Source organism: Amblyraja radiata, chromosome 25, assembly GCF_010909765.2.
Source record: "Amblyraja radiata isolate CabotCenter1 chromosome 25, sAmbRad1.1.pri, whole genome shotgun sequence".
Taxonomy (NCBI): Eukaryota; Metazoa; Chordata; class Chondrichthyes; order Rajiformes; family Rajidae; genus Amblyraja; species Amblyraja radiata.
The window spans coordinates 12,270,680-12,293,332 of record NC_045980.1 but is presented as its reverse complement, the minus strand read 5'-3'; the positions used below and the strand labels follow the sequence as shown (position 1 = coordinate 12,293,332).

Sequence of the window (22,653 nt, the reverse complement as noted above, 5' to 3'; positions counted from 1 at the left end):
CTCATAGCCATGACATTTGCCTGGTTATTTTTGTTTTTGAGTATCTACTGCACTTCACGAACATTAACTAGGACATGGTAGACATCAGCAGCACTTCAAGCCTGCCCTGCCATTCAATGTGGTTATGGCTGATCTGCTGAAGGAACTCATCTCCTCTTCTGTGCCAGTTCCCATCGCCCACCACTCCCCGATCTTCTACTTTAAATGCCTACAATTGATCAAGCTCCCACAACATCCCCCTTCTGCGTGAAGTAGCTCCCATGTATGTCACTTTCAAATGATATCTCCAATTTAGTAACTACATCCTCCTGTTAAGATTCTCTCAATCCTGGAAACATCTCAATATCTATCTTTGGGCAGCACAGTGGCGCAGCGGTAGAGTTGCTGCCTTACCGCGCCAGAGACCCAGGTTCGATCCTAACTAGGGGTGCGAGCTGTGTGGAGTTTGTAAGTTCTCCCCCGTGACCTGCGTGGGTCTTCTCCAGGTGCTCCAGTTTCCTCCCACATTCCAAAGATGAACAGGTTTGTAGGCTAATTGGCTTGGTAAAATTGTAACTTAGTCTGTATAGGGTAGTGTTGGAGTACAGGGTGATCACTAGTCGGCGCGGACTCGGTGGGCCAAAGGGCCTGTTCCCACGTTGTATCTCTAAACTCGACCAAATCTATTGTGTCCGTGATATAATGTAATATCAATTACATTTCTCTGTAAGGACAACTCCCTCCTCCCTGCCATTGGCCAAGTAAACACATTTGTACTGCCTCCAATGTCAGAATATACCTTCTAAAATAAGGGGACTAAAAATATGCACAGGACTCACCAATAGCCTGTGCAATTGTACCAATATCTCCCCGTATCCAACCCACTTGCAATAACGTCAAGTGCGTTGTGAGCCTTCCTAACCACGTGCACCTGCCTGCTAACCTTTTTTTGATTCATGCACAAGAACACAGAGGATCCTCTGTACCTTTCTCCACTTGGCTAAGAGTCTGGCTTTGGAATCCCCTTACTGATGGGAATCACGTTACACTTTCCCCACATTACACTGCAATAATCAAGTTCTTCCCCCACTCACTCAACCTAGAGTTGCAGTCCTAATATCCAGATCCCAACATACCCTCCCCTCATGTTGCGTAGGAAGGAACTGCAGATGCTGGTGACACAAAACGCTGGAGTAACTCAGTGGGACAGGCAGCATCTATGGAGAGAATAATGGGTGACGTTTCGGGTCGAGACCCTGCTTCAGACTGAAGAAGGGTCTTGACCCAAAACGTCACCAATTCCTTGCTCCAGAGATGCTGCCAGTCCCGCTGAGTTAAGAGCCTGTCCCACTTAGGCGATTTTTTAGGCGACTACCCCACGACAATGTCTACGACAAGCTACAACAACCTACCACCTAGTTGACGTCAAGCTATGGCAAGCTACCGACAACCGGGGACCCATTAGGACGTCCACCTACGACAACCTACGAACACACTTGCTATAACCTACGACAACCGAAGTTAACCTACGTCCACCGTGACAAGCTACGATATTGTTGGCCACAACTGAAGACAATTCAGTCGCCAGTACCCGTCGCCGGTTGACGTAGGTAGTCGCCAATGGAATTCATCGAAGTCACCACCGGCGACAACCAACGTCACCTGGTGACAACCTACGACACCACTGTCGCCGACTGACACCGAAAATGTTTGAACATGTTGAAAATCCAGCGGCAACCAGAAAGACGCTACGACTCTTTGGGCGACTGAGGTGACTACTCACGACCATACAGGCGACACCCCGGCAACCACGTGGCGACAGCCTAGTCACCTGTAGTCGCCTAAAAAATAGTCTAAGTGGGGCAGGCCGCTTACTCCAGCATTTTGGGTCTATCTCCCACCTATTTGTGTCATTAGCAAATTTAGACACCACACACTCTTCCCTCTCCTCCAGATTGTTAATGTAAATAACAGACTAACAAAGACCTGATCCTTGGGGACTTTTCAATGCGCTGTTTCCTTACGGCTGAATAAGACCAGTTAATTGTTACCCTGTCCTCTATATTGTCCTGACAGCCTTCTATATAATAACCAATCTTCAATCCATGTTAATCCACCCCCTCAAATAACATATGCTCTTATTTTCTATACCAGCCTTTTAAGTATCACCTTGACAAATGTTTTCTAAAAATCCACACACACGACAGGTCCCCCACCTCCCAACTCTGCAAAGTTGATAAACAGTATTTAAATTTCACAGCACATTGGCTTGGTTAAGCTTCTTAAGCCTCCCTAAAGACTGGCTATTTCTTTGTTGATTATAGGCCTAGATGAGGAAATAGAAATTAAGTGAAAGATTTGAAAGATACAGTCTCTTCTTCCCACAAGACAAACGCAGCTAACAGGTGCCTAATGATAGTCAAATAGAGAGCAATACAATCTTCACACACATTGCGAGGACATACAATCTGTTTAAGGTTAGTTGTTGAGATATTGGTCGATAATTTTGTGTTGTACATTCCTGTTAACCCTTTTTGTACCTTCCTTATTTTGTGGAGGTATCCCAGTCCAGAATCATCGTTAGGATTTATTAGCTAATTCCCTTAAATTAATCAAAAATCCTCTGCAGCAAAAGCTAAACTTTGTTAAACTGGAACACCTGGAGGAAAGCCAGCGTTCACAGGGAGAATATGCAACCTCCACGAGGACAGCGCCCGAGGTCAGGATTGAACTTGGGCCTCTGGCGCTGTGAGGCAGCAGCTCTGCCAGCTGCGACACTGTTCCGCCCCTTGACTACCCAAACAAAACAAGGCAAACTTGCAAAAGGAATGTTTAAGATTTCACTTCACATAATCAGCGATGAATTAAAACTAGAAGACAGACAAAATAAGCTGGAGTAACTCAGCGAGACAGGCAGCCTCTCTGGAGAGAAGGAATGGGCGACGTTTCGGGTCGAGACCCTTCTGCAGACTCCAGTCTGAAGAAGGATCTCAACCCGAAAAGTCACCCATTCCTTATCTCCAGAGATGCTGCCTGTCTCTCTGAGCTACTCCAGCTTTTTGTGTCTATCATCGGTTTAAACCAGCATCTGAAGTTCCTTCCTACACACAAATAAAACTAGATTTCCACTGAATTGCTTGTGTTTGAAGTCCTTGTAAAGGCTGTTGCATGTTCCTTTGATACAAATGTGATACAGTATCAAATTTCACATTGGCAATTCTGGCTGGAAATGCAAAAAAAATATTCCTACAGAGAATAATACTGTGATACAACTGTTCAAAATGTTTCCTTCTGATCTGTAATATCAAATGGACATCGCTAGGTATTGATTGAAGAGGAAAAAACATAGATTTCTACTCAATAATTCAGCTATCTAAAAGAAAGTTATTCAGTATTTTAGATCATTTATGATTGTTCAGTAAATTGATGCATCAGTTTACCGAACCATATTAAAACCAGCTTTATTTTTGCTTACTACCTTAAAAGATGTCCCAAAACCTTCAGACAGATTTTTTTAAGAGATTAAATTTACAACAGCCACAGGTGGTAGATACAGCAACAGCATTTAATAGTACCTAGGATAGGTACAAGGGCCGTACATAGGCAAATGAGACTACCTTGGATGGGGCATATTGGTCAGCATGGACGAGTTGGGCCAAAGGACCTGTCTCTGTGCTGTATGATGCTAAATTAGTTTAGTTTAGAGATACAGCCTGGAAACAGGCCCTTCAGCCCACCAACTATGTGCCAACCAGCGATCCCGCACACTAGCACTATCCTACACACCAGGGACAATTCTTTACCAAGGATAATAAAGGATAATTAACCTACAAAGCTAAATGGGATAGATTCAGAGTAAGTCTAATTGAGCATTCATGAGGCACTATGGGTCAACAGTAGCACTGTTTCCACCACCATCTTAGCTTAGGCAGGAACTGCAGATGCTGGCTTACATTGAAGATAGACACAAAATGCTGGAGTAACTCAGCCGAACAGGCAGCATCTCTTGATAGAAGGAATAGGTGACATTTTGGGTCGAGACCCTTCTTCAGGTTCCTTCCCCATCTTAGTTTAGTTTATAGGTTAGTTTATAGTTTAGTTTAGACGCACAGCGTGGAAACAGGGCCTTTGGGGAAACCAAACTGACCAGCAGTCGCCTGTACACTAGTTCTGTCCTAGGGGAGGATTTTGCAGAAGCTGATTAACCTACAAACCTGTACATCTTTGGAACGTGGAAGGAAACCAGAGCGCCTGGAGAAAAATCACACAGTCACAGGGAGAGCGTACAAACTCTCCCCAGAGTGTAGGATAGAACTACACAGCGTACAGTTGATCGTTTGTTGGCGTGGACTCGCAGGGCCAAAGAGCCGGTTTCCACTCTGTATCTCGAAACAAAACTAAAACAAGTAGGGCTAAATGTGTGTGAAGGATGTGTGTGAAGTTTACAGCAGAGATACACACAACATACAGACCAGTACACTGCAGTCAGGCATTGAAAGGGAAATAGAATAGGTTATCCTTCATTGGAACAATATTCAAATACAATACAATTTAGAGTGGTGCGGCTGGTAGAGGTGCTGCCTCAGATTTGATCCCGACTTCGGGTGCTGTCTGTGGGAAGTTTGCATGTTGTCCCTGTGAGTTTCCTCCGGGTGCTCCGGTTTCCTCCCACATCGCAAAGATGTGCAGGTTTGTAGGATAATTGGTCTCTGTAAATTGCCGCTCGTGTGCAGGGAGGGAGTGGATGTGAAAGTGGGATAATGTAAGACTAGTGTGAGCTGGTCGGCGTGGTCTCGGTAGACCAAAGGACCTGTTTCCACGCTGTTTCTTTCAATCGATCAATCAAAACAATGCATCAATTGATGGACAATTTTTTTGTAGGTAGGCCACCAGCACAATCTCTCCTCAATACACCAATATTCACTTTCCATTTAAACACATTGAAAAATGTTTGATATTGGAAAAATAAGTTGTTTCAAGCCATTTGTTTTTTGAATAAAAAACCTAACATTAAAAATCTTTTTTTTTGGTTTGGAAATTGAAAGGATACCTACCAACAACTCTATCACCTATCTTCAGCCCCATCTTTCGGAGTGCTGCAGCGTACAAAGCTACATCTCTCTTTAGTTCTCCAAATGTCACCTTCTCGATCTCCTCCTTGCCCTCCGCTGTAAGGCAAAACACAGATAAAAAATGGACAACAGGACCATGGCACGTCACACCTGATGACTCTATCATCTCAGGTGCATTAGACAAGCAGAATGAAGGCACACTTTTGCAATTGAACAATCCAACATCACAAAAGGCAATTTTCATTACTTTTGAAACTTCAATAAAAATGATAAGACGCCAAGTTAAAGTTTGATCGAAAATATTAATTATCTTGGCATCGGAACCATTTGCAGGATCGCCTACTACAGCCCTTTTCATCAGAAAGATAAAAATCAAATGAGGTGAGACAAAGATCCTCTGCAGAGTTAGTGAGATAAGTAGTTAGTTGTATGTATAAATAATTAAATACTATAATGGATCCCAAACAATAAGTGGAAGTGTAGCTGTTTAATATAGTGTTTGGCAAAATGCAAGGAAATAAGATTTCTCCCAGAAGTCAACTTCATATTACGATCACATCAACATGTTGGACAACCAAAATGATAAATTAGCCAGATAATTTAACTTCCACATATCTGAACAGAATAACACACTGTACCAGTGCACATTCACAGATGCACAACAGAAGAGTTGCTGCCTTACAGCGCAAGAGACCTGGGTTAGATCCTGACTAAGGATGCTGTCTGTACGGAGTTTGTACATTCTCCCTGTGACTGTCTGGGTTTTTTCCCGGTGCTCCAGTTTCCTCCCACACTCCAAAGACGTGCAGGTTTGTACGTTAATTGGCTTCTATAAATTGTCCCTAGTGCGTAGGATTGAATTAGTGTACAGGTCGGCTCGTTTCCACACTGTAAAACTAAACCTAAATAACAACAAAAATGACCAAACACAGTGATGTAATACTCTAATGTTGGCCTATTAGAAACTTCTCAACATAATGCATACTTCTACAAGTGTGCTCAAAGTGTGGCAACTAAGCTTTTTTGTTACTATATTATTGACCATTACTTTCAGTGAAGGATGTGAGCATTTATTTCCAGATCATGAATTTATTCAGGTGGACCATCTAATTTTGAAAGATGTTTTTGAATAATTATTTTGTTTAGTTTAGAGCTACAGCGCAGAAACAGCGCACCCGGCGAAAACCCACGCGGTCACTGGGAGAACATGCAAACTCAACACGGACAGCACGTGCAGTCAGGATCAAACCCAGGCCTCTAACTAACAATGTGAGGCAGCAGCTCCTCTGCTTCAACACTGTGCCATCCAGAAGCTTTTTGCTAAACCCTTCAATGGAAACAGGAATTCCACGACAGCTGTAGTTTGAGCTACCAAACTACTAAAATGTAACAGTAAAGTTATTACGATTTCTAGCAGGTCTGGAAAATTATAGGTTTTCTGTTCCAGAAATTTACCGGATGGCTGGATCAAGAGAGGAATAGATTGGGTAGAACGTCAGAGTTTCTTGCCCAGAGTAGGGGAATCGAGAACCAGAAGACATAGGTTAAGAATGAACGGGGAAAGATTCTATAGGAATCTGAGGGATAACTTTCACACAAAGGTTGGTGGGTGTATGGAACAAGCTGCCGGAGGAGGAAGTTGAGGCAGGGATTATTGCAATGTTTTTAGAAGCAATTAAACAGGTATGTGGATAAGACAGATTTAGATGGATATGGGCCAAATGCAGGCAAGTGGGACTAGTGCAGATGAGACATGTTGGTCAGTGTGGGTAGGTTGAGCTGAAGGGCTTGTTCCCACACTGTATGACTCTACTATCAGAGAATTGAAGAGCTTTAAGGGCCTGTCCCACTTGGCGATTTTGCCGGTGTCATATCAGTGTCGCCAAAAGATTTTGAGCATTTCAAAATCCAGCGGCGACATAAAAGTGGTTGCGACACTTGAAAAAACACTGCGCGTCATACGCCATCACGCCGCGTATTTTTCGGTGACATGATACATCAGTCAATTATGCCGGCAGTCACTGAAAAAAAATCGCCAAGTGTGACAGGCCCTTTAACTCAGAGATTACTTCTCAAGCAACTGGTTGGGTGTGTGGAGTTAAATTGAGATTTGAAAAATGATAAGGCGAGAAGAATTGTTTGCAAGTTCCATATTTCTAAAGCAAAGCCAGGAGGCATTTTTGATTGTGTTCTGATAAGTAAAAAAGACAAGGTTTGTTCATTTAAAGGAGTTTTCTAAAGCAGTTTCACCCCACATGCCAACAAAATGACAAAACACTTACATGCTGCATAAAGGGCCACTTTGTCGTCATCTTTATGCTTCAGTAGATTCTCTGCATAGTTTAATCTACTCCCTTTGAACCATTCAGGAGCATCTGCAATTTCTTTTGTCCTGTCTATTACCTGTGGGCAACACCAACAACAGGAATGTTTGTTGCATATTTCTAAAATAGACCCAGTTACATAACTTCTTTATACTATATCGTAAATTGCAGTTTTAACTAACATTTCAACAAATGAATGTGAAACAGATGAAGATTTAAATACAAAATCACCAAAAGCACATTATTTGATCAAGGCCTTAGCATTATCGCCTTTGTCCTTTTAAGAATTTACGTAAACTTTGTGCTTTTCACTCGATTAACATTCAAGCATGTTGACGATTTACAAGTGAGCAACTTAATTGCAAACATTAAAAAATATTTTAAAATATAGACACAATTTCTGGAAAACCACCAGCTTAAACTTGACTTTGCTGTTACTAAGAATTCAGTCACACGTGGACCTTAAAGTCATAGTAAATCTGTTATCAACATCTTAAAAACAATAAAGTTCAAACAAATGCAACAATAAAAGACATTATTGAAACAGTAACCCATCTTTAATGAATTTACAACATGAACTACGTTCTAAAATTCACGTGATTTAAAGGCATCTGCTTTTAGAGGGCCAAGCTGGTGTCTCCTATGTCCATGTGCAGTATCACTTCAGTATCTGCAAAATCATTAATCAAAATGACATGGGTTTTTCCTAATTTATTCTGGATTATACACTTGCTGATGGGTCATCTTTCCCACCCAGATGCATGTTTGTGCCAGAATAGCCCTTCAGATGGGACTTGAGACTTAATTTCACAACCTTCTAACTCAGATGCAGAGGGCCCCTTAATTTCCAAGCCACTTTATTAGGGTAACCACAATTATTCAGAACTAATCTGCAAGATGAAAGTAAGAACAAAAAAAAGTTGGCCACCCAATATGTCCGAGGAGGCCTCCAGCTCCATCGATGGTAGGCCGCAGAGCTACCGGAGAATGCGATCCAAAAATTAATCGCATCTCCGGTAAGGTAAGAAACTGAAAAAAAAGTTTCCCCTCCCCCCACATTTACACAGACTTTTAACACACACTAAAAAAATTTTTTAACTGTTGGCGGGGCTGCCAATCGTGCAACGCCCCTGGTGGTACACACCATTTATTTATATAACATAAAACCAGAGCCCTTGGAGAAAACCGAAGGCCACAGACAGAACATACAAACTGCATATAGACAGTACCCGTAGTGAAAATTAATAAACCATGAAGCTGCAGCAGAATATCATTTCCCCCATCTTCACACCTTGTCACCATTTACTTTCATATATTGTAAATAATTTCAACCTCATCACTAAACCAAACTGATCAAACAATTTTTACGGGTGGCACAGGGACGCAACTGGTAGAGCCGTTGCCTCACAGCATCAGAGACCCGGGCTCGATCCTGACCTCGGTTGCTGTCCGTGTGGAGTTTGCACGTTCTTCCTGTGATAGCATGGGTTTCCTCCGGATGCTCCGGGTTCCTCCTATATCCCAAAGACGTGAAAGTTTGCAGGTTAATGGGCCTCTATAAATTGCCCCTAATGTATAGGGAATGGATGAGAAAGTGGGATAACATAGAACTAGCGTGAACTAGCACAATGGCTCAGTGGTAGAGCTGCCAAAGACCTGGGTTCAATCCTGACTGCAGGTGTTGTCTGTACAGAGTTTTACGTTCTCCCTGTGATCTTGTGGCTTTTGTAGGAGGTTCTGTCTTTTTCCCCACATTCCAAAGACGTGCATGTTTGTTGGTTAATTGGCATGTAAATTGTCCCTAGTGTGTAAGATAGAACAAGTGTACAGGTGATCGTTGGACAGCATGGACTCAGTGGGCCGAAGGGCCTGTTTTCACGCTGTATCCCTAAACTAAAATAAAGTGATTCATGTGTAGGAAAGAACTGCAGTTGTTGGTTTAAATCGAAGATAGACACAAAATGCTGGAGTAACTCAGCTGGACAGGCAGCATCTCTGGAGAGAAGAAATGGATGACGTTTCGTGTCGAGACCCTTCTTCAGAAGTCTTCAGAATCTGAAGGGTCTCGACCCGAAACGTCACACATTCCTTCACTCCAGAGATGCTGACTGTCCCGCTGAGTTACTCCAGCATTTTGTGGCTAAAGTGACTCATGGTCGGCTTAGACTTGGTGGGAAGTTTCCATGCTGTATCTTTCAATCAATCTATATGGAGTTTATCTTTCTTAACCAATCCACATGAGGAGAAACAGATTGCCATATTAGATACAAATCAGCAGCCCAGTTCAACACTTATAAAACACCTTCAGAAATCTTTGCAATTCACAGAGGGGTTGCAATGACTGACATTAAACATAGCGGCCTTTCATAAGCTGCAAAACAAATATTGCTGAGGAGCTCACACTGACTTGTCTGTGCCCCTCCTTCACTCTGCATGAGGGCAGCCATCTTTATTTTGGCCCTCCCTTGAACCAGTAATCTGTTGCAAAATATTAAATTGTGAATATCAACTCTGCTCCTAAAAGCTCTAGAAATATAACTGTCCCTACAGCTGGTATAGTATTCCGCAAACAAATACTCAAGTTCTGATCAATTGCAAATATAAATATAAATAGAGGGACAGGCACTCAAAAGACATACAGGTTTGTAGGCTAATTGGTACTTGGTATGTGTAGGATGGTGTTAGTGTGCGGGGATCACTGGTCAGTGCGGACTCGATGGGCCAAAGGGCCAGTTTCCGTGCTGTATCTCTAAAACTGAAAAAACTAAACTTAAAGTAGAACACGACTCTATCCTTTGACTCAGCCATCACCATCTTGCTGTTTTTTCCCCCCTTCCTTGTAATTTATCTCAGGAGAAATTATAAAGCCAAGTATAAATTGCAGACCAACAGTGACAAAGAGTTACTGTAGACATTCAGAAAAAAAAATTGCGGGCCAAGTTGCTTGATGCCGTAAGAATTTGGCCGTGTTACAAAAGAAAAAAAATGTAACCACGCCATCAGGATGTCAGAAGGCCTGTTAAACCCAGCCTACTCAATTGAAATTCTTATTCCTCACAAAGTGAAGAACACATTTATTGATCAGCTTTCCTCCAGATCCCCAAAAAATGAGGAAGGAGAAAAATGGAGGGAGAAAGGAAGTGAAGACTTAAAAAGGGATTTTCAAGATAATCTAATTTTGTGATATCTAATTCTTTTTTTTAAAGAGACACAGCATGGAAGCAGGCCCTTCGGCTCACCGAGTCCACACCGACTAGCGATTCCCCGTACGCTAGCACTATCCTACACACTAGGAACAATTTACAATCTTTACCAAAGCCAATTAACTGTCTTAAGAATGTGGGAGGAAACCAGAGGAAATGGGGAAAAGGCTACGTGGTCATAGGGAGAATGTACTAACTCCGTACGCACAGCGCCTGTAGTCAGGATAGAGCGCAGGTCTCAGGCAATGTACGGCTGCACCACCGTTCTACTCCGTGCAATTTGCTGAATAACAAAGCCAGTCACAGGCATAAAAAGATCAATAGTTAATACAAAATCCCTGAATCCCTTCCCCCATCAACCCAACCCACTTATCAAATTTCCAGCCGTGAATATTAAAACTCCTCGCCAAAATTAACATAACGTGTAACAAAGCAAAGGTTAATTACCATTTACACAATGTGAAATTAGAACACAGAAACAGGTTTGCATGCTTTGTGTTAGCATTTAATGCTTTCCCATCTTGCTTCACCCATCCCTTTTGATATACCAGCCTATTTTAAAGTGATGGGAGTGCAAAGGAATGCACCCTGGCATTAGCCGTAGGGAAAGTGCAGCAACCTGTTATGAAGAAATTAGTATCAGGGCGGTCATGGTGGCGCAGCGATAGAGTTGCTGCCTTACAGCGAATGCAGCGCCGGAGTCCTAGTCAACTCCTAGTCAATCCCCACTACAGGTGCTGTCTGTACGGAGTTTGTACGTTCTACCCGTGACCCGCGTTGGGTTTTCTCCGAGATCTTCGGTTTCCTCCCATACTCCAAAGACGTACAGGTTTGCAGGTTAAATGGCTTAGTAAATGTACAAAAATTGTCCCTAGTGAGTGTAGGGTAGTGTTAATGTGCGGGAATCGCTAGTCTGCGCGGACCCGGTGGGCCTGTTTCCACGCTGTATCTCTAAACTAAAGGGCACAAAAAAAAACAATAACCGGATTGGGCAGAGACAACAGTAATCCATCAAAGGAAAGTCATGTTGAACAAATCTGTTAAAAGTTGAAGTTAGCAGAATCAATAAGGGAGCCCCAGTGAACATTATTGGGAATAACATTGTCAGATGGATTGAAGAATGGTTAATTGGGGCGGATTAGAAAATGCAACACGTTCCCAACAAATCTCACCAAGTTCCACAGAGCATTGTATTGGGATGCATCACAGCATGGTTTGGGAACAGCTTCATCCAAGGCCGCGAGAAATTGCAGAGAATTGTGGAAGCGGCCCAGGCCATCACACAAACCAACCTCCCTTCCATTGACTCTATCTAAAACTCACACTGCCTCGGCAAGGCCAGCAACATAATCAAGGATGGATCTCACCCCAGAGACTCCTTCTTCTCCCCTCTCATCAGGCAAGAGGTATAGAAATGTGAAAACGTACACCTCCAGATTCAGGGACAGTTTCTTCCCAGCAGTTATCAGGCAACTGAATAATTCTATCAACAACTAGAGAGAGGTCCTGAACTACTATCTACCTCATTGAAGATCCTTGTACTATCTTTAATCGGACTGTACTGAACTTTATTTTGCACTAAACATTATTCCCTTTATCACCCGGCGAGCAGCGGGCCCACGCACTCCTGGCCCACCGCGGGCTACAGAAAAGTCGGCGTAGAGGGAGGCAGGTGGTTGGGTCAGAGCCCAAAGGCCCCGAGGTCAATTTGGGCTGAGGATGAGGTCAATTTGGGTCGAGGACAGAGCTTTGGAGTCAAGACTGGCTGAGGATGGGGTTGAACCAGGGTGGATGACCCACATCACAGAGAACAAAGGGGGATGTGGCATGGGGGGGAGATGAAGAAGGGATTAGTACTTTCTGTAACTTTGTGGCGACTCTCTTGTATACTGTGAATGCAAAAACATATTGGGATACCTAGCTGGGTACAAATGACAATAAAACATCATCATCATCATGTATATGTACACTGTAGACGGCTCGATCATAATCATCTATCGTCTTTCCACTGACTGGATAGCATGCAACAAAAAGCTTTTCACTGTACCTCAGTACATGTGACAAGAAACTAAAGAAAAAAAAGACCGACAAAAAATCAAAATAAAAGCATAATTTTCAGTTTGGGAAACAGAGAGTACTATGGGGCCTCAGGGATCACCACTGATGCTCAAAATATTTACTCTTGTTACTGATGATTCGGGTAGTGGAAACCTAGTGGAATGTATCCAGGTTTACTGATGACACAAAGCTGGATGTCAATGTGAATTGGAAGGAGGGTTCAGAGAGGCCTCAAGGAGATATTGAAAGGCTAAGATGATGGGCGAGAGCCTGGCAAATGGAGCATAATACGGAAAAACGCAATGTCATCCACTTTGACAGGAAAAGTTTAAAAAGTGTACTCTATAAATGGGGAGAGACTGAAAGATATTGGTGTTCAGATTTGCTTGGGTATCCTCATATCCAAATTATTGAAAGTTAACGCAGGTAGATCAAGCAAGTAAAAAGGCAAAGATACATTTGAATACTAGAGAAAGGTTATCGAACTAAATTTTTACAGGGCCCCATCGGGATGTTGCATACAGGTTTGGACTCATTACCCAATGAAGGGTATTACGATAAAGAGAATGGAATTAACTTTACCAGATTGTTTCTTGAAATGGGTTGCCTGTCCTATAAGATTGAGCGTGGTGGACCCATGCTTGCGAGAGTTTATATGACTGATTGGTGGCCTCAGTGAAACACACACAACTCCTGTGGGTATTGGCAGGAATGATGCAGAGACCTTGCCTTCACTGGCTGGATTGTCACAAACCAGAGGCCAGTCTCAATATTAGGGTTCAAAAGAAACAGGAGAAGAAATTACTTCATTCCAAAGGCAGTGAATTTTCCTTCCTTGAAGGCTTTGGAGATTCCGTTGCTAAGCACCTTCAAAGCACAGATCAAAAACATGTCTGGATATGAATGGAATAGAAGGTTACGGGATTAGTGCGGGGCAGTAGCACTGAAGTAAACGGTCAGCCAAAGACACAAGGTGCTGGAATAACTCAGTGAGTCAGGCAACATCTCTGGAGAACATGGATAGGTGATCTTTCGGGTAAGGATCTTCTCTCGAAAGGTCACATATCCACGTTCACCAGAGATGCTGCCTGACTCACTGAGTTACTACAGCATGTTGTGTCTTTTTCGTAAACCACCATCTATAGTTCCTCGTTTCTAAAAGAACAGCCATTATCTTATTGAACTGCAGAGAAGGTGCAAGTCAACAGATACACCTTTCTTGTTTCCCTTTCATATATTCATGTGCAACATCAAATCCTATTCCTCCACTGCTGACCAGAAAATCTAGGCCAATACAACAGAAGTTGCAATCAGTGCTCAAGAGTCATTTCTGAATAGTCATTTGGTAATAAAGGTCACTACTTGTGCTAAACCACTATTAACCAAGTTTCTAGTGATACTTTTCCTGTTCCAACGCCTTGCTTGCCGGCCCACTGATCCCAACTTCTTGAGGTCTTTAATATCTCTAAAGCAACAAATGTATTCACTTAGTAGAAACAAAGAACTGCAGATGCCAGTGTACACCAAAAATAAACACAAAGTCCTGGAGTAACTCAGCGGGTCAGGCAGCAATTTCTGGAGAAATCGGATGGGTGACATTTCAGTCGGGACCCTTTTTCAGACACATTTTTATAGCCCATCTGAAGAAGGACTCCAACCCGAATCGTCACCCATCTTTTTTCTCCAGAGATGCTGCCTGTTTCTCTGAGTTACTCCAGCACTTTGTGTCCATCTAAATGTTTTCACTTGACTATTTGGCAAATGGATTTATCTCAGTGAATGTCCTCGCTCTAACTAATAGTTTGCATAAATCTCTTAATTATTAAGATGATCCAACATAAGACAGAAAGCCTCCACACACTGGAGGTAGCAAAAAGACCCCAACTTTGCAATGTAGTGGCCAGGCATTACCTGAGTGACTTAGACATGGGCTACTTTGATTTAGGAACACACAAAGATGGAAAGTTGTATGCAATAATATAGGATAGAGTAAAAATATTGACTTTAATTGAACCAAGCTTCAGATATGAATGTCAACTCGCAATCCAGTCACATAATTATATTACTGCATTTCCCCACTCCCAGGGCTGTAGTGAGCTAGCATCACAGAAGACACATTTTGCTCAATACTTCAAAACCTACCACCAGCTTTGACTATTTTACATAATATATATATTCTGCTTTGCATTCACTTTCCTACCCGCTTGAGGCACATTTCTTTATTTTGGCACACTTTCCTCAATACACTTTAGCAATAGGGAAAATCAAAACTACGCCCACTGGCTTAAAATTAATAAATCATCTTACCTCGCTGTAATGGTGGGAATAAACCAATCCACTAAATTTCCAAAATTCTGCCCAAAACTCAGGGTAATTGTCCACCGACCACTGATATAGTTCATTATAATTAGCTGTGAACAAATTTTTAAAAAGTGTTTTATGACTGAACGTTAATTTTATAAGACCATTCCTGCAGTATTAATGGGTGGGAATTACAAGTGGGTTAGGAAGAACATGTTAACATATCTTATTATCATTATACCAAAAGGCTCCAACACTTTCAACCATTCAATGTTTAGTTTGAAATAGCAGCTATCAATCTGATGATTTTTAAAACCATAATTTATCTAAAAATATAGTGACTTTTAATTTGTAATCACTACAGCCACAAGCCTTACAATCATCCAATCGTATTCCAACTTTTGGTAAATGATCAGAGGTGTTTTAAAAGTACAGTATATTTCTTCAGAAAGCCAATGTAGCACTCAACTATAAAATATCAATCTTACAAGAGGAAGCACTGGAAATTCAAGGGTCGTAAAAATGTGACTCCTTGCATTCTCTCGGCACATTCAATCCCCAATCACAGAATGGATTTACTTTACAATATGCAAGACAAAAGCAAGAATTAGTTATATAATACATTTTAAACTATGTCTGTCGGAGTTCAATGTGTGCAAATAAGCAACATCCAAACCATGTTGTCTACAGTAACAGGATAGTGACTTAATTTGTGTAAGAAGGAACTGCAGATGCTGGTGTACACCGAAGATAGACACAAAATACTGGAGTAACTCAGTGGGACAGGCAGCATCTCTGGAGAGAAGGAATGGGTGACGTTTCAGGTCGAGACCCTTCTCAGACTGAAAGTCATGGGAAAGGAAAACAAGAGATATAGATGATGATGTAGAGAGATATAGAACAATGAATGAAAGATATGCAAAAAGTAACTATGATAATGGAAACAGGCCATTGTTTATATCATTGATCATTAGAATAGATCATTGTTAGCTAGGAGAAGCTGACAACTAAGCAAACAGAGGTAAAATGTAACCGGGGACAATCAGACTGGTCGGAGAACTGGGAAGGGGGAGAGATGGAGAGAGATGGAAAGCAAGGGTAACTTGACGTTAGAGAAGTTAAAGACTTCATTATTTGGTCAAAATGCACAATCCATACTGACAAATGCCAGAGGGGAAAATATGACAGGGAGGGATAGCAATTATGCACAATGATGGTGGCTTTAATGTTATTTCAGCACAGGTGGTCACAGGCTGATCGGAGAAATGTTCAATTAATTGGTCAGAAAGCTGGTATCGAAAAATGACACATGTCAAGGTACAAATCAAAAATGGGTTGAAACCTGTGACACCAATTTTGCAGCTGGGGTGAAAAGCAAACAGTGTCAATAGGCCAAACAACCTGTGGGCGAGGTTGGGGGTTTTAACCGACAGTAGTTGCATGAAGAAACACAGTTCTATCTTGACAAATATTAGAGGGGCAGCTATTTTGGTCTAGCAATTATAAACAGCCGTCTCATCCTCAATTTTTTTTTTTTTTAAACACCGAGATCTTAAATGTTCAGGACTTCAAATAATGATGAATGAAGAGAGCTATCCGAAATTTTAAGCGTTCAGGATTACAAAAATGATCATGAATATTTAAAGAGAGCTATCCGAAATCTTAAGTATTCAGGAATTCAAATAATCACTAATATTTAAAGACAGCAATCCGATTAACTGGGCGTAGCTACAGCCAGTCAGTCACTGAAGATCAGGCAGACAAGCGAAAAGGCCCGAGAAAGCAGGGAGATGGAACAAAATGGTGATCAGATCATATTTGGATCAAGAGGGCGAGGATGGTGTGGGATGATAATAAGAGTACATAGTGCTGGTGCTCACACACAGTCGTGGTGAGTGAGCAGTGTTCAATGATTGTATTTTTCTCTTTGCACTACATGAATGGCTTGGTTTTGAACTCGTGTGTGAATTGACTGGAAGGCTATCTCGATACACGTGACAATAATAAAGCCAAGAGCGACAGTACCGACACCTTGCGCCAGGCAACCGTGGCACTTACCGAGGGGCAGGCCAAACTTGTCACTGGTCAGCTTCCTGAACTGGTCCATGCGTGTGTTCCTCTTGGAGTCGGGGTACCACATCACTTTGGACTCCACGATCTCCTCGCACACCACGTCCTCCTTCGACATCTCGGCCGCTACTGTGTGACTGTGCCCCGTAGCCGGTGGGGCTGTTGCTGTCGCTGCCGCTGCCGCTTTGTGGATCGGCGCTTACACTGGGCGAGCGGCGAGCAGCCAACACCAACACCAACCCAACCCTCCCCGGCAAATGCCAGCGGTGCAGAGCCGGGCTGGAGACCGGGCAGCGGCCGTGAGAGACGCAACCCCCGCCCCCCTTGTTCTAGCTCCACTCCTTCTCTCCTTCCCCAGCTCCTTCTCTCTTTCTCTGCTTCCCCGTCTTTCCTTCCCTTTCTATCTTTCTCCTTTCTTTTTCTCTCCCTCCTTCTCTCCCTCCTTCTCTCTTTCTTTCTCTCTCTGTCCCCGTCCCCCCCCCCCCCCCTTTCCTCTCCTTTCCTCCTTCCCTCCCTTTTTCGTCCCCCCTTTCCTTTCCTCTCCTCTCTCTCTCTCTCTGCTCTCCTTTCCTCTCTCTCACACTCACTCTCTCCACACACACACACGCCGCTCTACGTGCCCCGCCCCCCCCCCCCTCCTCCCATTAGCCGCCGCTGGCCGCCCCGCCCTGGCGTCATTGGATGGGCCGAGCTGTGACGAGCGCATCCGACCAATCAGAACGCGCCGCCTCTGGCCTGTCGTCGTGCCGGCCAATAGGACGAGTCAGCAGGTCAGGCGGGGCTGGCCAATCGGGGCCCGGCGCTGGGACAAACCCCCGCCCCGCCCTCCTGGCCATTGGGCCCCTCCCACCGCTCCTCACTCACTCAGCTGCTCCTGCCACCAAACCTGCCACTGCTTCATTGCAGCTAAACTCCCCCAGTGCAAAGAAAACCTGGACAATCTAGATTATATTCCCTCTGCTGCAATCATTAGCAGCTTTACCCATTGTAAATTTGCAATTCCATAATTTCTAGCAGCAGAATTAGGCCATTCGGCCCATCGTCAACTCTGCAATTCAATCATGACTGATCTATATCTCTCCCTTCTCAATCCCATTCTCCTGACATCTCCCCATAACCCCTGATGCCCGTACTAATCAAAAATCTGTTAATCCCCACCTTTAAAATATCCATTGACTTGGCCTCTACAGCCGTCTGTGGCAAGAAAATCCACAGATTCACCATCCTCTGACTAAAGAAATTCCTCCATCCCCTTTCTAAAGGTAGGTCCTTTTATTTTGAGTCTATGGCCTCTGGTCCTAGACTCTCCCACTAGTAGAAACGTCCTCTTCACATCCACTCCATCCAGTCTCTATTTCACTATTTATGAACCATTCTCATCTATTTAAATTAATATTCCAAAGCATTTCCATTCCATTAGATAGACACAAGGAACTGCAGATGCTGGGTTAAAAAAAAAACAGACACCAAGTGCTAGAGTAACTCAGCAGGTCAGGCAGCATCTCTGGAGAACATGAATAGATGACGTTTCAGTTTGGGACCCAACCTGAAACATCAGCCATCCATGTTCTCCAGAGATGCTGCCTGACTTGCTGAGTTACTCCAGCACTTTGTGTCTCCATTCCATCATCACAACCTTTCACGTCGACCTCCATAAATCTCATCTGTCACTTGCCCTCTCTCAATTATCTGCTTGTGAAATCATTATCCATTTGTTAAGTCTGCACTTGAATCCAATGCTGCTTTGGTTGGACTCTCATCTTAATATAATAATAATAATAATAATATATCTTTTATTGTCATTGCACGTCAGTGCAACGAGATTTAGTGTGCATCTCTACTGATGTACAAGAAAGGTAAATAAATACAATACATAAATAAACAAGCTGAATTGATTGACGTGACCATCTGAGGGAGACTGTCCAAAGGGGGTGGGTGTGGGGGCACTCATTAGGGCCGGTTCAGAGCCACTATAGCTCTTGGGATGAAACTGTTCCTGAGTCTGGAGGTTCGGGCGTAGAAGGCCTTGTAACGTCTGCCGGAGGGAAGTAGTTGAAACAGACCGTGGCAGGGGTGTGATGAGTCCTTATGGATGCTGAGGGCCTTCTTGAGGCACCGCGTGTGGTAGATGCCCTCCAAGGCTGGTAGCTCTGTCCCGATGATCCTCTGCGCTCTGTTGACGACGCGCTGAAGAGCTCTCCTCTCCGCCTCCGTGCAGCTGAGATACCACACAGAGATGCCATACGTTAGTATGCTCTCTGTGGTGCAGCGGTAGAACGTTGTCAGCAGCTGTTGGGGCAGACCAGTCTTTTTAATGTCCTCAGGAAGAACAGTCGTTGCTGTGCCTTCTTGACCAGCGCGGCGGTGTTTGTGGACCATGTGAGGTCTTCTGAAATGTGAGTGCCCAGAAACTTAAAGCTGGACACTCTCTCCACACTTTCCCCATAAATGGAGATTGGGGCGTATTCTCCAGAATGGGACCTCCTGAAGTCAATAATCAGCTCCTTGGTCTTGGAGGTGTTTAGTGCCAAGTTGTTATTGGCGCACCAGTCCGCCAGGTTCTGCACCTCCGCTCTGTATTTTGTTTCATCACCGTTGGTGATCAGCCCAATCACTGTTGTGTCGTCTGCAAACTTCACGATGGTGTTGGTGTCGAATGCAGGGACACAGTCGTGAGTGAAGAGGGAGTAGAGCATGGGGCTTAGTACACAACCCTGTGGTGTGCCGGTGCTCAGGGTGATGGTGGAGGACAGGTGCGGGCCCAGTCTCACTGCCTGCGGTCGCTCCGTGAGAAAGTTCAGGATCCAAGCGCATATCGGTGAGCTGAGGCCTAGCTGGTGGAGTTTGGTGGTGAGCTTGGTGGGGATGACCGTATTGAATGCAGAGCTATAGTCAATGAAGAGCATCCTCACATATGTGCCCTGTCTGTCCAGGTGAGTCAGGACAGTGTGAAGGGCCAGAGAGATGGCATCCTCTGTCGATCTATTTGCCCTGTATGCAAATTGATGGGAGTCCAGTGAGGCAGGGATGCTGGATTTAATATGGGAGAGGACCAGCCTTTCGAAGCACTTCATGGGGATTGGAGTCAGGGCAACCGGCCGGTAGTCGTTGAGGTTGGTGATTTTGGACTTTTTCGGCACCGGCACTATGGTGGCTGTTTTCAGGCACTTGGGGACCGTTGCCAGAGATAGAGAGAGATTGAAGATTCTCGTGAATACCTCCGCCAGCTGTCCAGCACAGTCCTTTAATACTCTTCCCTGTACACCATCCGGGCCTGCAGCCTTGCGTGGATTGATCCTACGCAGAGCGCACTGTACCTCCTGAGTGCTCAGTGTTAAGGCCTGTCCCTCCGCTATGGCCGGGGTTATTCCACCCCTGGTGGTGTTGCCAGTATCGAACCGGGCAAAGAAGGTGTTTAGTTCGTTGGCCAGTGTGATATCACCATGGGGGCAGGCGGGGCTGCTCTTGTAGTCAGTGATGTCCCTGACACCCTGCCACATGCTTCTGGTGTCCACGGTATTGAAGTGGTCTTCTACCCTTTGCCTGTGGATGACTTTGGCCTTTTTTATGCCTCTGTTCAGGTTCGCCCTGGCCGCACTGTAAGCAGTAGTGTCCCTGGATTTAAAGGCGTTGTTGCGTGCCCTTAGTAGATCCTGAACCTCCTTGTTCATGGATTATGCTCATCCAAAACTATTGATTGGCCTTATCCTCTACCAATTCCCATCCACCCATCTTCATTGAGCTTGAACTTAAGAAACTTATTCTTAAATACCTTCAGGATCGTACCTCAGTTCAGTTTAGTTTTGTTCAGAGATACAGCATGGAAACAGGCTTTTCGGCCCACCCATCGATTACCTGTTCACACTAGTTCTACGTTATCCCATTTTTTCATCAACACCCTACACATCAGGGGCAATTTACAGAGGCCAATCAACCCAATTTGGAATTTAGGATGAGAGGGAATGTTATTGAAACAAAAAAGATTATTAAGGGATTGGACACACTAGAGACAGGAAACATGTTCCCGATGTTGTGGGAGTCCAGAACCAGGGACCACAGTTTAAGAATAAGGTGTAGGCCATTTAGAACGGAGATGAGGAAAACGTTTTTCACCCAGAGAGTTGTGAACCTGTGGAATTCTCTGATTGTGGATTATCAGCTATGGTCACAGTGAATGGCGGTGCTGGCTCGAAGGGCCGAATGGCCTACTCCTGCACCTATTGTCTATTATCTATAACCTACAAACCCGCACGTCATTGGAATGTGGGAGGAAACCAGAGCACCCGAAGGAAAGCCATGTGGTCACGGAAAGAACTTGCAAACTCCACACAGGCAGCACTCAAGGGTAGGATTGAACCCGGGACTCTGGTGCTATGAGACTGTGACTCGACCAGCTGCATCACTTTATTCGTAATTTATAATTGTCTTTGAAATAAACTCAATTTAAAAAAAGTAGAATACAAAGAGAGAGAGAGAGAGAGGGACTTGTCCTTGAGTAAGTATGCATTTCAAACCCTAAACAAGATAGAGCACCTTAGTTGAACAGGTTTAAATAAAGTGAGTAGACCAAATATTTACACACAGAATCTTAACACGTGACCACCTTCAATAAGAAACAGATTGGTGCTAATCTTTTTTATCAGATATTTGTATCTTGCATAATTCGAATTTTCATATTTTAGATACACTGTTGGTTCTTTAAAATTATTGCCTCTTGTAAAGCCTGAATCATTTTTAAGAATCTTGTAATATCCATGAGGGAAAAACATCAGAAGAAATAAATCATATCATTTTAAATAACTGTTTATTTGAAGAGAAACAGTTGGAAGAATCTTTGTCCCAGAGTGAAATATCAAAGACTAAAGGGGATTGAGATTAATAAAGATTAAGAAAGGGGATTGAGAAATATCAAAGACTAACGGGGATTTGCCCCTCTCACTTTCAGATGAGAGGAGCACATTTGAAGAGATGTGCAAGGCAAGTGTTTTACACAGAGGTTGGTGAGTGTCTCAGTTAGCGCTGCCAGGGGTGGTAGTGGAGGCACATATACGATAGTGGGATTTAAGTGGCTTTTAGATAGGCGCATGGATATGCAGATAATGAAAGGATATGGATTATGTGGAGGAAAATAGTTTATCTTGGCACATAGAAACATAGAAACATAGAAATTAGGTGCAGGAGTAGGCCATTCGGCCCTTCGAGCCTGCACTGCCATTCAATATGATCATGGCTGATCATCCAACTCAGTATCCCGTACCTGCCTTCTCTCCATACCCTCCGATCCCCTTAGCCACAAGGGCCACATCTAACTCCCTCTTAAATATAGCCAATTAACTGGCCTCGACTACCCTCTGTGGCAGAGAGTTCCAGAGATTCACCACTCTCTGTGTGAAAAAAGTTCTTCTCATCTCGGTTTTAAAGGATTTCCCCCTTATCCTTAAGCTGTGACCCCTTGTCTTGGACTTCCCCAACATCGGGAGCAATCTTCCTGCATCTAGCCTGTCCAACCCCTTAAGAATTTTATAAGTTTCTATAAGATCCCCTCTCAATCTCCTAAATTCTAGAGAGTATAAACCAAGTCTATCCAGTCTTTCTTCATAACAGTCCTGACATCCCAGGAATCAGTCTGGTGAACCTTCTCTGCAC

At 43.7% G+C, this 22,653-nt stretch overlaps 1 protein-coding gene across 1 annotated transcript in view; it reads right to left on the bottom strand.

Annotated features, from left to right (window-relative positions):
* Positions 1-17,608, bottom strand: part of aacs (acetoacetyl-CoA synthetase) — a 127,902-nt gene extending 110,294 nt beyond the window's left edge. Inside the window, exons 1-4 of the mRNA XM_033043183.1 lie at positions 16,996-17,608; positions 14,944-15,047; positions 7,334-7,454; positions 5,034-5,147 (exon numbers count right to left, since the gene is read on the bottom strand). Coding sequence (XP_032899074.1) covers positions 5,034-5,147; positions 7,334-7,454; positions 14,944-15,047; positions 16,996-17,125 — 469 coding nt within the window. The 5' untranslated portion in view covers positions 17,126-17,608. The remainder of the gene's footprint in view (positions 1-5,033; positions 5,148-7,333; positions 7,455-14,943; positions 15,048-16,995) is intronic.
* Positions 17,609-22,653: the final 5,045 nt, after the last annotated feature.